General features: G+C 37.2%; 1 protein-coding gene across 2 annotated transcripts in view; it reads right to left on the bottom strand.

Annotated features, from left to right (window-relative positions):
• The window catches only part of DIAPH3 (diaphanous related formin 3), a 546,165-nt gene that overhangs the window by 336,798 nt on the left and 192,529 nt on the right, over nucleotides 1-16,838 (bottom strand). For both annotated transcript variants that reach the window (XM_049700932.1, XM_049700933.1), the window contains 3 exons: nucleotides 7,206-7,310; nucleotides 4,245-4,568; nucleotides 3,402-3,516 (listed from right to left, as the gene is read on the bottom strand). In XM_049700932.1, coding sequence (XP_049556889.1) covers nucleotides 3,402-3,516; nucleotides 4,245-4,568; nucleotides 7,206-7,310 — 544 coding nt within the window. The remainder of the gene's footprint in view (nucleotides 1-3,401; nucleotides 3,517-4,244; nucleotides 4,569-7,205; nucleotides 7,311-16,838) is intronic.

Below are 16,838 nucleotides of genomic sequence, written 5' to 3'. Positions count from 1 at the left end.
AGAAAAAAAATGTTGATTTCATAGGAAATGGCTTAGAGGGGGGTTTCCGTACTCCTTAAGATATGACACAAGGGGGCTTCCCTGGTGGCGCAGTGGTTGTGAGTCCACCTGCCGATGCAGGGGACACGGGTTCGTGCCCCAGTCCGGGAAGATCCCACGTGCCACGGAGCTGCTAGGCCCACGAGCCATGGCCGCTGAGCCTGCGCGTCCGGAGCCTATGCTCCGCAAAAAAAAAAAAAAAAAAAGATATGACATGAGGCACGCTTCATTGAAGCAATGTTATAAAAGTCACAGGGAGGGGATTAGTTTAGAAAGCAAAGTAAGTAAAATCTAACTGGAAAAAAAGGAAGAAATATAATAAAGGGCAATATGAGTTAAGAGGGAACGTCCAACTCGCTTACCAATAACATCTTGCTCCATCTATGAGTCAGTGGGGCAGGGTGCTATTGTGGGGAGTTAGAACTGTTTTGCAATCGTAGACCAAGAGAAAAACCTCAGCAGAGATGTGGTAAAGTTTAAACAAAGTCACATGAAGAAGACCCAGCTCAGGGCTGGTATACCACAGGTACTCAATAGGGATTATTAGGTCCTCTTCCTCTTCCAACTCCCAGGTTATGAGACCTCTGAAACCCAACAATCTTAACCTAAACGTCTCATAAACCTAAAGCAGTGTAAAATAAATAGCCATACTTAGGACAAAAAATAAAGAACATGAGAGAAAATCCCAAGGTTCTTTTTAGATTATTGGATTCAGTTCCTTTCTTTCTTTTTCCTTTCTGCCAATTTCAAATGCTTAGGAAGCACAAAGATTGGCATCTTCCATTTAAAATGCCTGGAATGGAACATTCAACTATGTCAGAGAAAGAGCCCTGGTTCTTAGTCCAAACAGGTACTTCAATTAAAAAAAAAGTAAAAAAAAATATTTTCTCTAAAAATCCACAAGTCTTCAGTAATCTGAATTCTTTGTCCTTCCCTGCCAAGTTGTGATGCAAGCCAATGATGACAATCAACTAGTAGCCCGTGCCTCTATCTCCCCCTGCCTGCTAGAGAGTGGAGAGCAACTACATTTCTACCTGGAACTCAACAATGAATAATAGGTTTAATTTTGAATTCTGCAGAAATGACAAAATTGATTCAAAGTAACCTTTGGTGTCACGTGAAACAGGCAAATATTCGCAGCCAGGCCACGAATAAAGAGACAAGGAGCAACCTATCCACCAGCCCTCTGTCTTGTCCAAGTTTTCTAAGCACCTTTCTCTTACCTTCCTTTCTGACCTTTCCTATAAAATATCTACTGAAATCCTGTCTTTCTGAAAGCAGCAATGAATAGCCTTTTCTAATGAAATACTAATAATGCCAAAAAGAACACTTAAGGCTCCTCAAATAATGCTTTCTAGGAATTATTCTTTAAAATCCGAACCAAAAATAGTCACCTTCTCAGCTCGCCACCTGTTGGCATTGTGAAATGTTGGCACTGCCCCGCGTTACAACCCTGGGCTTCCCTATCTTTCTGTTGATTATGGAAATATCATCTACTGGTCCCAGAAAAGAGGAAGCAGCATTTGAGCTGAGAGAAAAGAAGTCATAGCCTCTGCCAGCCTCTAAGTCAAACCAAGGAGAGATTCAGGGCAGTGTGGATGCACGCACCAATCCAGAGAGGCACCAATATATGGAATATTCAGAAAAGGATCATTATTTCCTCACCTTAACCTTTACAACTAGTATTAGATTGAGCAAATATGTTGATTTTTTTCAACCTTAAATCGTAAGACTAAAGTTAGATGACAAGAATTTTTTAAAGGTCCAATTATTTCATTTAGGGCTAACACTACAGCTAAATTAAAGACATGCTAACAAGTTTCCCTTTTGAGCCTCATTAATTAAGAAAGTAATCAGAGTAAAGAGGGAAAAAAAATAGAGAAGCTGGATCCCAGAATTACTTAAATAGCTTTTAGGTACCACCCTTTCTACCTACTAGAAAAGCAGAGGGAAAACTAATCAATTCCAGATTATGAAATCTGAAATTCTGAAGTGTTTTACATGTAAATACACATTTTAACTGCCATATATTTTCCCTGATTGCCTGAAGAGTGCACTAATCTTATTCAAAGAAAATTTTGATTCTCCATAATCAAAAGATAAAATTAAGATCTGCTTACTTCACAAGTTTTCCTATGGTAAGCTTGCTAAGAAAATGCCCCTGTTTTTCAAAGATCAAAATATATCATTTTTACTATTTTGGTCAAGACCAATGGTGTTCCAAAATATCTGATAAAGGCTTTGGATTTAACACAAATTCTAGAAATATAATTTACAATTACCTTTTAGAGTTTCTAACTTACAATTATTTTTTTTAAGTTTTTAATTTATATTTTAGAAAGCATTTCAAAGGAAAGCAAATGATTTTTTTGCTATCTGCCAACATCCCTTGGTTGCTGTGATGATCAAGTTAAATCACGTATATAAAGCATCTAGCATGGTGCCTAGTACACGGTGGGCACTTTAAGAAATCAATTCTTCTGTCTATACCAAGCCTTCCCATCTCCATCCAGATGGAGAAAAGCCCGCGCACAGCAAAGAAGACCCAACGCAGCCAAAAATTAAAAAACTAATAATTTTAAAAAATAATTAAAACAAACAAAAAAAGATAACGACTGACCTAAGTGCCTTGTACTACAAACCTAAAATGTGTTACTTAAACATGAACTGAACAGTGTATGTGCATATCAGCCCTGAAACCTAAGTGGCAGGCCCATGACACTGGATGAGAAAAAATCAAATTTCAGACAAGAGCAATTCCTGAATATAATTGTTAAAAAGAGAAAAATCACACTGCACAGGTAAAAGCTATCTGTGATGGCTTTTGAAAATGAATTCCATTGCATTTAATGAAAAGATGTTATAATCTACTCATAGACTCTATTTCAAACTAATTTTCAAGATGCTCTATAAATTTGATATTTCTACCCCATGTGAGTCATACTAATTAATTATGTGATAGCCACTATAACTTTAAAGGGTGGGAAAATTCTGACTAGAGGAAGAGTTACATTTTGTTTTCATTTTTCTATTTCTCATTGACTACAGGGAATTTTCACACCAAAATTTTCTCTGAAAATACCCTCCTTTACGAAAGTCTAATTTAGAATATCTTCAAAGAAGGTATTATAAAGAAATTTTTTTAAGTTTTGTATTAAATCATTTGTATTTTAAAAATTGTTCAGTTGATACTCTATATAAAAAATTAACTTCAGATTATTCATTGGATTATTCATTTATCCATTAGTAACATAAAAAAATACCATTTATATGACACAAATAATACTTTCTAAAGGTAAGCATATAAAAAGTTACAATATTAAAATACTAAGAGTAACAAATAACCAAGATATTAAACTTACCTTTTGGTTGGCAACAAAACATATTCTCAAGTTTACAAAGCAAATCCACATTTTCATACTTATTTTCATTTGCTTTTACCCAGAAACAGTCTTCAGTCATTTCCTGAGGTCTGATCTGCAGCCAGAGAGAAGACAGATTCACACACAGTTGAGCGTTTCATCTGTCCCCCACACCCAATCACCATGTATACACCCAGTGCCCCAGACCTGCCAGTAGATGTTTATGAAGTAATCTCTGTAAGATTGTTTTCCCAAAGTATGTTCAATGAAATACAAGTTCTGCAGGAAGTTAATGTGTTATTAGGGAGGAAAAAAAAAAAAAAAAAAGGTTCGGCTCTCAAATAGTTGGGAATTTGAAGTTGAATGAAATGAAGTTTGTTTCTTCTCAATTATACTTCTCCTAGTCTTTAGCAATGCTCAATTTATGTGACCATGGAACCATCATTCTGCAGGATTCAGAATTCCTATGTCTCGACTAACCACTTCTGACAAGTAGTAATACTTTTCCCAATAGCTATCAATATAAAAAAGTTCCTAAGAATACTATTTTTTTTTGTACTTTTGAAAAACACTTCAAAATACAGAGTATAACCACAATAATGTTGAATTGGCAATTTAATTACAATCAAATCCCATTGTAACAACTAACATCAATTCCTACCCAATTTATAAACCAGAGAGCTTTAGTCAATAGCAAAGGGCTTTGACTCAACATTTTTATTTAAAATAATGCCTGTTTATTTAACGTCATTTTGAATAGGGATCCCATTGGAAACTAAATACAATTATATTTAAGTTTTAATCTAGGTAACAGTATTATTTCTCTATTTATTTCTGTTTTACCTTTAACCAATTCAATCTTCTCATGCTGGTCTCCGGTTTAAATTCTTTCTTTGGTTTTAACCCAAAAGGCAGGGTTGGTGGTGGGGGAGAGGTTCGTCCACAGAGAAATCCCAGGGGAGGTGGTGGAGGCACAGGACCACCACCAAATGGCATGGGCATTCCTGGAAGGGGAGGGGGTGCAGGTGGGGGGGGAGGGGGTGCAGGTGGTGGGGGAGGGGGCAAGCCTCCACAAGAGGGCAGTGGCTGCGGTGGAGGAAGTGCTGCGTGGCCAGTTCCATTTTCTTTTGAAGAAGGCAAATAGGTACCCGGTGGCAAGGCACCAAACTATAGGGGAAAGAAAAAGAAGAAATATGACAAAGAACTCTCTATAAAACATGTTAAAGTACACTTTTCTCAAAAATAAGGTATTATTTTAAAACAAAAACAACTGAATTTCAGTAACGTCATGTGGTTTAACCTAAAAACAAAATTTCAAAGATTTTTTTCCCAATTTAAGAATATTATAGCTTTTGTTTTCATAAAAATGTAATTGTCAGAAATATTACTCCCCGTTTTGAGGTAGTTATGGCCAACCAGGTGGAGATGTCCAGGAGGCAAATGGCAACACGGGCCTAAAAGATCTGAAAGTCAGCAGTCTCTACAGGACAGCTGAAGAAGGCATGGGTGTAGATATGTTCACCCAGAGTATGCAGCATGAGGAAAGGTTTGTATACAGAATTCTACAGGACACCAGCATTTAAGTGGTAAGTAAAAAAAAAATAAGATCCAGAAAAAGAGAGGTAAATAATATTGCCACATCGTGCCTTTGCCCTTGAGAAAAAAAATCTAAGATTCTTAGTAGGACCTTCAGAGCATCTCACGATCTGGTCCCTGTGACCACTAGGCACTTCTGTCCTTATGTTTCCATGGCATAATAACAATAGATGCATTTTTACTATCATAAAGGTGATCTGGGTTGATAAATAATTTTTTGTGATATGGTTATTTCCTGAAATTACTAACTTCAACTCTGAGCCATATAGCTATAGGAGTATTAATAAATCATTTAAAAGTTTTATGGCACAATTATGGAAAATAGATCATGTATAAAGGCTTGAAATCGATATCCAAGGTCAGCACAAAGAAAAAGTATTTAAGAGAAGTTGAAACCACAGTCAAAAAACATGCCTTATCAAAAACATTAAGTATAAAGAAGAATCACTTTAGTGTTATGCTGGGTTGCTGTGATCATGAATAGCACAGCCCTCTCAATGTTAAGGATGTATGTACATTATACTCACACTCAGTATACATTTATGGTTAACAATTAATGTCTTAAAACAAAGGTATGGTTGAATTTCTGCTCTAGATTTTGATGGGTGTGACAGACTTATCACTGATGGGGCCAGACACTGTGACCACCTTGCCCCCCATTCTATCCCCAGCACCTAACAGTACTTGGCTGTTAAGTGACTGAAGGAATGAAGTCACAGATAATAAAACATATTTTATTCATAACCTTTATAATCAGCATAGCTTTGATCAAAGAGAAGTATATTAAGACAAATGCATAGATTTCATGAGAAATACAAACTTATCCAAAGGAAGTATTTGTCAGTTGTTATTCAAAAATGAATAATTGTGGCCAGTGTCAAGTCTCTAATTACAGGCTTTCCTCTAATAGACATAAACAAAGGTCATCACTGTACACAATTTAAAACAACACAGGAGATTCCTTGATTTAATCTGCTTCAAAATGTAAATATATTCCCATTTTACATAAAAGCACATGCAGCAATAACATATCCAAAGATGGTGAATATGTTTTCTATAAATTGAAATTTTCTAGAGTAGATTTACGAGTAATGCTTCAACTGGGAAAAATTAAAAAGAAAGGAAAGTCTAAATTTATACTAGCCCAGACCAGGAAAAACTTTTCATGAATATTTCAGTCATTGTCTATAACTCAATCTGAAATTAAAAAACACAAATGTTTTTTTAATATGAGAGACAAGGAGCCACATAAGAAAGATGAAAACTTTCAATAAATTGTGGTACCTTCTCTTGCAGCACTAAAGAAAGATGATCAGTGAGAATTTTCTTGTAGATAGATTCTATTTTTTTTTTTTCCAAAACTGAACACTAACATATAGCTCTTAGGGTATCTTCAGACAGACTCTGCAACAAAACTATACACTAAAGTATAAAAGAAAACAAACTCTCAAAATAACATAAGAAATAGTATACCTAAGACTATTTCAACATAACCATAAATTAGGATGAAAGGAAAACAGCAAAACTATACTTATTGCTCATCATCTTATGTGTAAATCTACATGAAAAAATTTAGCTGTGAAAATTCTACTTCCTTACTTTCATCCATTTAAAACATGCAGATGATATATTTCTTGCTACCTAAATGCTTTATGTGTAGAGAGCGTATGTGAGTGTATGTATTATCTGCTCCATAATCCAGATTTGCTCTCTTTTTTGTCATGTTTTAAATGTTTACTTTTGGAAATTGAAAAATTATCAGAAAATGTTCTCATTCAGCTAGAGGTTATCTTTCACTGCAAGGTACCCATAGGCTGAAGGTTTTCAAAAAATAAATAGCTTGAGCAATAATTTTCTGTAGTGGGATAAAGATCAGTGATGAATGACAAGTCTAAGAATAAAAGACTTTCTTACCCTTAACGCTTAATTACCTAGCAAACACGTGACATCAGGTACAAAACCCAAATGAAACATAAGGAAATAGATTAGTAAAAGTTTAGACGTTCTTAAAAATGCAAGCAGAAAAAAAGGGGCAAAATCATTTTAAAAATAAACACAGCGGAATAGAAATACATATAAACAATAATATGAAAACATACAAGGGAAATTAAAGTTTCAACATTTTGATGCTATGAAGATATGATACGACCTTTGTTCCCCTGGTGAGCTTTCAATACCCAAATTCACTCCAGGTAGATGGTATTTTACCTGTGATTTAAAAGCTTGTAACTCTGCTTGAAGCTCGTTAATCTGCGCCTCTTTTTTCTGCAATTGAGCCTGAGTTTCTTGGTGGTCGGTAAACTCTTTTTCAAACTGAAAAGGAAAAAAGAAAAAGAAACAAAAACACACAAGAAAGAGAGTAAGATGAAAATACAAAGCACTATTCTTCATCTAGAAATTTGATTCTAATGATCTGTTGGTAGAACATAAACTTTTATGAAAGGAGTGGTAGATTTTTGCTAAGTCACCCACAGCTTTTCTCTAGGTCCCTCTAGGTCCCACCAAAATCATTCATTTGCAAAGGAGCAGACAAAGACAGAAATGAAATCTGTGACCATCTCCTCTCAGCAGAACAAACTGGGCCCACAGTTATCCGGAACCCTGGCATTTTTCTTTAAAAGTCCCTAAATATCATTGCAACTTTGTGTAAAATAATAGAGAGCTAGGCATTGTACTGAATTCCCTGACCCCTACCTGCAAAAACTTATACTTGAAACTTGTCTGAAGTTTATCAACATGATTTAAAAGAATTCCACTTTAATATTTATTTATTAATAAATAACTCCACTTTGTAAATGCATCAATTACTTTCTTTTTTCTTACTACAACATCATGAGGTTTAAGGACCTGATGCAGGCTGTAACCTTCAACAACAGTTTAAGAGGATAAAGTCCATTTTATTTATCATTAATCTTTGGGAAATGAATGATAAATTAGTCTTTCAAAGTCCTTAGTGCAACACTTTGTGGGAGGAAGGCAAATAATAAAATTTGGTGAATCGAATGAGTTTTCTAATTGATACAGCCACTCATCACAAGTCACCGTCCTGTATTCAAACACCTTCACCTCGCCATCATCATGACTAAAATCCTCTACTAGCAGAGGTGAATTCAAATAGAGTACTGCTCATAATCAAGAACAAGTATTTGACTGCCTTTTAAAAATAAAAAAAAATAATAATCATTTAAGAAAATACAAATATTTCACAAATGTAGCCTGGAGAGAGTTAGTGTTGGGCTCAGGGTTAGGAATAGGGACTCCATACACTGATGGCTTCCAAGTCCCTACCACCAGCTCAGCTTCACATCTGCACTCCAAACTGTAAACCAGTCTATAAATATATTTCCAACTTAATGAACATTTTTCAAGACTAAGAAAGCATTCCAGTATTTTCAAAGCCAATATTATCATCTTCTCTACAAACTTCGATTTTTGAATACTGCTGTTTCATCTAAAAGATAGCGCATATATCATGACTCCTTTGCTCTTAAACCTTTAGTGGCTTCATTATAAAAGCCACACTCATTAACCTAATATCTAAGTATCCCCTGATATCTGGTCCCATACCATCATTTTCCTTTATTCAATAAATATCTAATAGCATGACTATTATGTGTTTCTCAGAGTAGCAGGGACTAGGGGTACAGAGTTTAAGAGAGTATGATCACTGTGTTTAGTAAGCATAGTGTCTGGTGGCAAAGTCAAAGCAAACTAACCACCCAAAATCTATGAAAATTACCAGCAATAAAGAGAGAAAGACTGGAGGCATGTGCATCATTCCTGGAGGAATGATGCTTGATCTCAGGTTTAAAGAACTTGAGTCATTAGCTGAGAAGTGTAGCTTGCATTTCAAATAGAGTGACTAGCACAGGGTGTACATGAATGACAAGCCATCCCCTGTAAGGGGCACAAAAGGAGGTATGAGAACAAACTGCACAGGATGAAGCTGGAGGTAGACAGGAGTGAAACTGTTGAAAGGAATTTCACAATAAACCAAGAAGCTTTTTTCTTTTTTGTAAAACCTAAAAACTGTAGAGAGCTATTAGAGTATTTATCATAAGAAAACAACATAATCAAATTTGCACTTTGGAAAACCCAACCAGCAGCAGTGTGGACAATGGACTGAAAGATAAATACTAGAGGCACAGAAATGAGTGTAGAGCTACTGAAGTTATCCAAGCAAGAACCGAAGCCCTTCCTAAATGAAGGTAGAAAATAGGGTAACGGAAAGAAAAGAAAAAAATATGTATTTTATATATATATATATATATATATATATATATACACAATCCAAAATATTAGTGTCTGACTGAACAAAGGAAATGAGTGAGGGGAATATATCTAAGATCACGACATTGTTCTGTTGCTTTGCAAGCCAGCAACAAAGTACTATAATTTGAGGGAATGACATACTTATGGGCAAAAACGATGAATTTGGTTTTGAAGGTATTAAGCTTCAGATACTTATGGGAAATTCAAAATAAATTTATATATGCCTCCACGACTTCCTTGGTGACGGAGTGGTTAAGAATCCACCTGCGAATGCAGGGGCATGGGTTCAAGCCCTGGTCCAGGAAGATCCCACATGCCACAGAGCAACTAAGCCCGTGTGCCACAACTACTGAGCCTGCACAATAGAGCTTGCATGCCACAACTACTGAGCCCACGTGCCACAACTACTGAAGTCCACGTGCCTAGAGCCTGTGCTCCGCGACGAGAGAAGCCACTGCAATGAGAAGGCTGTGCACTGCAATGAAGAGCAGCCCCCACTCTCCGCAACCAGAGAAAGCCCACGCACAGCAACAAAGACCCAATGCAGCCAAAAATAAAAATAAAAAAATAAATTTATTAAAAAGAAAAAATTTATATATGCCTCCTCCTCGGCCATCTCACCTTGTTGCCTCACACTAATACATCAGGGCTCACATTAGCTCTTACTTCCTTGGGTAAGTCTTCCCTGACCACACAAGATCTATAGGCTTACAAACCACATAGGGTTTTCCTACCACAACAATTATCACACTGTAATACAAAATTATCAAAATGTAGTATCACACACCTCAGTAATACCCACCAACCTGGAAGCTCACTAATAGTGAGAACCTTTTCTATTTTATTCATCACCTTTCCAAAGCTTTATACTTATAATTAAACTCAATAAATATTCGTTGAGTGAAGTCATGAGACTGTTTCTGTCACACCTTCCTTTATATGTTGTATAACCACGTCAATATCATATATACCTTTAGATCCTCAATCTCCCAGCCTCAAAAATCTTTGAGAGGTCATTTTCTCTACTCTCCTTTATACAACTGCTCAGCCAATGTTTACTGCTACTTAGCAAGAAATAAAAAACTAAATTCTTAGGAGATTAAGAATGAAGAAGTCTTTTTCACAATATCAATATGTACACTATCCTATCTTATAGGCCTTACAATAAGATGCAAAAGGAAAAAGAATTATTTATAGGAATAAAAATAAAACTATAAAAACAACCAGTCATAATTAGTACACTCAAAGAAAACTTATTAAAATTAACTTGACCATACTGAGAGTATCTGTATTACTTACCAAAGAGATAAATTTCTACATCTTCCTCTATAAAACGATCAGACGAAATATAAAGTGTGCTTTAGCATTTTTATATCTATAGTCAAATCACAGTAGCCTTGGGGATAAAGGCTACTTTTATAAAGACGTACTTTATAAAAACTGATATGATAGCCTTCTTCTCCAAAAGAGTTAGCAGAGCAGTATTATGCTTACAAAATTACATGCAAAAATGTCAAGAAACACAGTTAAGGTTGAAGCTCTGCTTAATTTCATTCCCTAGGGTAAATGTATTAGTGTATCTGTACAAGAAGGTGGATAACTCAATATACTCTATGTACTTTCTGACATTTCTGGTCTTCATTTTTCAAATTTATGCACTAAAATAAAGAATGTGTCTAGCAACCATGATAGCTTCCTGCCTAAAGCAAAGTATTTACATGTGTCCTTATAAAGCTATCAGAAAAAATTCTTGCTGACACATACAAAATGATGTGGCAATAGAAATCTTCTATGGAGCAAAAAATATTTTCTGAATATACCTAACACATATAACTGCTGACTAAAAGGAGACAACTAACCTTGAACAAGTTCTTTCTTCTATTTACATGAAAAGCATACAATTTTAAAACAATGTCTTAAGAAAGATATCAAGTTTAACACCAGTCATATATGAATACTGTATACATAAAAATGATTATAAAAGCAAATGTAGGGGAGACCTTCAAGATGGCAGAGGAGTAAGACTTGGAGATCACCTTCCTCCCCACAAATACATCAGAAATACATCTACATGTGGAACAACTTCTAGAAAACACCTACTGAATGCTGTCAGAAGACCTCAGACATCCCAAAGGCAAGAAACTCCCCAGGTACCTGGGTAGGGCAAAAGAAAAAACAGAGACAAAAGAATAGGGACAGTACCTGCACCTCTGGGAGGGAGGTGTGAAGGAGGAAAAGTTCTCACACACTGCGAAGCCCCTTCACTGGTGGAGACGGGGAGTGGCGGGGGGAAAGCTTCGGAGCCACGGAGGAGAGCGCAGCAACAGGGATGCAGAGGGCAAAGTGGAGAGACTCCCACACAGAGGATCGGTACCGACCAGCACTCACCAGCCCGAAAGGCTTGTCTGCTCATACTCCCGCACAGAGGATGGGTACCGACCAGCACTCACCAGCCCGAAAGGCTTGTCTGCTCATACTCCCGCACAGAGGATCGGTACCGACCAGCACTCACCAGCCCGAAAGGCTTGTCTGCTCATCCACCGGGGCAGGTGGGGGCTGGGAGCTGAGGCTCAGGCTTCGGAGGTCAGATCCCAGGGAGAGGATGGGTTGGCTGCATGAACATAGCCTGAAGGGGGCTAGGGGGCCACAGTGAGCCAGGAGGGAGTCCAGGAAAAAGTCTGGACCTGCCTAAGAGGCAAGACATTGTTTCTGGGTGCATGAGGAGAGGGGATTCAGAGCACCACCTAAACGAGCTCCAGAGATAGGCACAAGCCACGGCTATCAGCACGAACACCAGAGACAAGCATGAAACGCTAAGGCTGCTGCTGCAGCCACCAAGAAGCCTGTGTGCACACACAGGTCACTATCCACACCTCCCCTCCCGGGAGTCTGTGCAGCCCACCACTGCCAGGGTCCCATGATCCAGGGACAACTTCCCCAAGAGAACACATGGCTCGCCTCAAGCTGTTGCAACATCCCCAGCCCTCTGCAGCTGCAGGCTCTGCCCGCATTCCGTACCCCTCCCTCCTCCCGGCCTGAGTGAGCGAGAGCCCACAAATCAGCTGCTACTTTAACCTTTCCTGTCTGAGCGAAGAACTGACGCCAGAGGGTGACCTACACGCAGAGGCGGAGCTAATCCAAAACTGAACCCCAGGAGCTGTGCAAACAACGAACAGAAAGGGAAATTTCTCCCAGCAGCCTCAGGAGCAGCAGATTATATCTTCACAATCAACTTGATGTAGGCTGCATCTGTGGAATACCTGAATAGACAACGAATCATCCCAAAATTGAGGCAGTGAACTTTGGGAGCAAATGTAGACTTGGGGTTTGCTTTCTGCATCTAATTTGTTCCTGGTTTTACGTTTATCTTAGTTTAGTATTTAGAGTTTATTATCATTGGTAGATTTGTTTATTGATTTGGTTTCACTCTTCCTCCTTTTTTTTCTTTTTTTAATATATAGATATATATATTTTTTTCATTTTTCTCTTATTTTTAGTGTGTATGTGTATGCTTCTTTGTGGGATTTTGTCTGTATAGCTTTGCTTTTACCATTTCTACTAGAGTTCTGTCTGTCCATTTTTTTTTTTTAAGTATAGCTTTTAGCGCTTGTTATCATTGGTGGATTTGTTTTTTGGTTTGGTTACTCTCTTCTTTCTTTCTTCTTTCTATTACTTTTTAACTTTTTTTATTTTTAATCATTTTTTTAAAATTATTTGATTTGATTTGATTTGATTTTTCTCTATTTTTCTCCCTTTGCTTCTGAGCCATGTGGATGACAGGGTCTTGGTGCTCCAGCCAGGTGTCAGGCCTGCACCTCTAAGATGGGAAAGCCGAGTTCAGGACATCGGTCCACCAGAGAACTCCCGTCTCCATGTAATATCAAACAGCGAAAGCTCTCCTGGAGATCTCCATCTGAACGTTAAAACCCAGGTCCAGTCAACAACCAGCAAGCTACAGTACTGGACACTCTATGCCAAACAACTAGCAAGACAGGAACACAACCCCACTCACTAGCAGAGAAGCTGCCTAAAATCATAATAAGGTCACAGACACCCCAAAACACACCACCAGAGGCAGTCCTGCAAGACAGAAAGACAAGATCCAGCCTCATCCACCAGAAAACAGGCACTAGCCCCCGCCACCAGGAAGCCTACACAACCCACTGAAACAACCTTAGCCACTGGGGGCAGGAACCAAAAACAACGGGAACTACGAACCTGCAGCCTGCGAAAAGGAGACCCCAAACACAGTAAATTAAGCAAAATAAGAAGACAGAGAAACACACAGCAGATGAAGGAGCAAGGTAAAAATCCATCAGGCCATACAAATGAAGAGGAAATAGGCACTCTACCTGAAACAGAATTCAGAGTAATGACAGTAAAGATAATCCAAAATCTTGGAAATAGAATGGAGAAAATACAAGAAATGTTTAACAAGGACCAAGAAGAACTAAAGAGCAAACAAACAATGATGAACAACTCAATAAATGAAATTAAAAATTCTCTAGAAGGAAGCAATAGCAGAATAACTGAGGCAGAAGAACGCAGAAGTGACCTGGAATACGAACTAGTGGAAATAACTACTGAAGAACAGAAAGAAGAAAAAAGAATGAAGAGAATTGAGGACAACCTCAGAGACCTCTGGGACAACATTAAATGGACCAATGTTCGAATTATACGGGTCCAAGAAGAAGAAAAGAAAAGGAAAGGGTCTGAGAAAATATTTGAAGAGATTATAGTTGAAAATTTCACTAATAGGGGAAAGGAAATAGTCCAGGAAGCACAGAGAGTCCCATACAGGATAAATCCAAGGAGAAACATGCCAAGACACATACTAAACTATCAACTATTAAATACAAAGAACAAATATTAAAAGCAGCAAGGGAAAAACAACAAATAACACACAAGGGAATGCCCATAAGGTTAATAGCTGATCTCTCAGCAGAAACTCTGCAAGCCAGAAGGGAGTGGCAGGACACATTTAAAGTGATGAAAGGGAAAAACCTAAAACCAAGATTACTCTACCCAGCAAAGATCTGAATCAGATTCGATGCAGAAATTAAAACCTTTATAGATAAGCAAAGGCTAAGAGAATTCAGCACCACCAAACCAGCTTCACAACAAATGCTAAAGGAACTTCTCTAGGCAGGAAACACAAGAGAAGGAAAAGACCTACAATAACAAACCCAATTCAATTAATAAAATGGTAATAGGAACACGCATATCGATAATTACCTTAAATGTAAATGGATTAAATGCTCCAACCAAAACACAGACTGGCTGAATGGATACAAAACAAGACCCGTATAGATGCTGTCTAAAAGAGACCCACTTCAGACCTAGGGACACATAAAGACTGAAAGTGAGGGGATGGAAAAGATAGTCCATGCAAATGGAAATCAAAAGAAAGCTGGAGTACCAATTTTCATATCAGACAAACGGACTTTAAAATAAAGACTATTATAAGAGACAAAGAAGGACATTACATAATGATCAAGGGATCAATCCGAGAAGAAGATATAACAATTGTAAATATTTATGCACCCAACATGAGAGCACCTCAATACATAAGGAAAATGCTAACAGCCATAAAAGGAGAAATGGACAGTAACACACTCATAGTAGGGAAGTTGAAAATTTCCCCACTTTCACCAATGGATAGATCATCCAAAATGAAACTAAATAATGAAACACAAGCTTTATATGATACATTAAACAAGATGGACTTAATTGATATTTATAGGACATTCCATCCAAAAACAACACAATGCACATTCTTCTCAAGTGCTCATGGAACATTTTCCAGGATAGATCATACCCTGGGTCACAAATCAAGCCTTGGTAAATTTAAGAAAATTGAAACCGCATCAAACATCTTTTCCGATCACAACGCTATGAGACTACATATCAATTACAGGAAAAAATCTGTAAAAAATACAAACACATGGAGGCTAAACAATACACTCCTTAATAATAAACAAGAGATCACTGAAGAAATCAGAAAGGAAATCAAAAATACCTAGAAACAAAGGAAAATGAAAACACGCCAACCCAACACCTGTGGAATGCAGCAAAAGCAGTTCTGAGAGGAAAGTTTATAGCTATACAATCCTACCTCAAGAAACAAGAAATATCTCAAATAAACAACCTAAACTTACCCCTAAAGCAATTAGAGAAAGAAGAACAAAAAACCCTCAAAGTTAGCAGAAGGAAAGAAATCATAAGGATCAGATCAGAAATAAACGAAAAAGAAATGAAAGAAACAATAGCAAAGATCAATAAAACTAAAAGCTGGTTCCTTAAGAAGATAAACAAAATTCATAAACCATTAGCCAGACTCATCAAGAAAAAAAGGGATAAGACTCAAACCAACAGAATTAGAAAGAAAAAAGGAGAAGTAACAACTCACAATGCAGAAATACAAAGGATCATGAGAGATTACTACAAGCAGCTATATGCCGATAAAATGGACAACCTGGAAGAAATGGACAAATTCTTAGAAAAGTACAACCTTCTGAGACTGAACCAGGAAGAAATAGAAAATATAAACACACCAGTCACAAGCACTGAAATTGAGACTGTGATAAAAAATCCTCCAACAAACAAAAGCCCACAACCAGAGGGCTTCACAGGTGAATTCTATCAAGCATTTAGAGAGCTAACACCTATCCTTCTAAAACTCCTCCAAAATATAGCAGAGGGAGGAACACTCCCAAACTCATTCTACTAGGCCACCATCACCCTGACACCAAAACCAGACAAAGATGTCACAAAGAAAGAAAACTACAGGCCAGTATCACTGATGAACATAGATGTAAAAATCCTCAACAAAATACTAGCAAACAGAATTCAACGGGATGTTAAAAGGATCATACACCATGATCAAGTGGCGTTTATCCCAGGAATGCAAGAATTCTTCAATATACGCAAATCAATCAATGTGATAAACCATATTAACAAACTGAAGGAGGAAAACCATATGATCGTCGCAACAGATACAGATAAAGCTTTTGACAAAATTCAACACCGATTTATGATAAAAACTCTCCGGAAAGTAGGCACAGAGGGAACCTACCTCAACATAATAAACACCATATATGACAAACCCACCGCAAGTAGCATACTCAATTGTGAAAAACTGAAAGTATTTCCACTAAGATCAGGAACAAGACAAGGATGTTCACTCTCGCCACTCTTATTTAACATAGTTTTGGAAGTCATAGCCACAGCAAGCAGAGAAGAAAAAGAAATAAAAGGAATACGAATTGGAAAAGAAGAAGTAAAACTGTCACTGTTTCAGATGACATGATACTATACATAGAGAATCCTAAAGATGCCACCAGAAAACTACTAGAACTAATCAATGAATTTGGTAAGGTTGCAGGATACAAAATTAATGCACAAAATCTCTGGCATTCCTATACACCTACAACGAAAAATCAGTTAGTGAAATTAAGGAAACAATCCCATTTAGCACTGCAACAAAAAGAATAAAATACCTAGGAATAAACCTACCTAAGGAGACAAAAGACCTCTATGCAGAAAACTATAAGACACTGATGAAAGAAA

This window comes from Orcinus orca, chromosome 18 (genome assembly GCF_937001465.1).
Source record: "Orcinus orca chromosome 18, mOrcOrc1.1, whole genome shotgun sequence".
In the NCBI taxonomy this organism is placed as follows: Eukaryota; Metazoa; Chordata; class Mammalia; order Artiodactyla; family Delphinidae; genus Orcinus; species Orcinus orca.
Note: the sequence above shows the minus strand (reverse complement) of the source record. Positions and strands in the feature narration are given on the sequence as shown.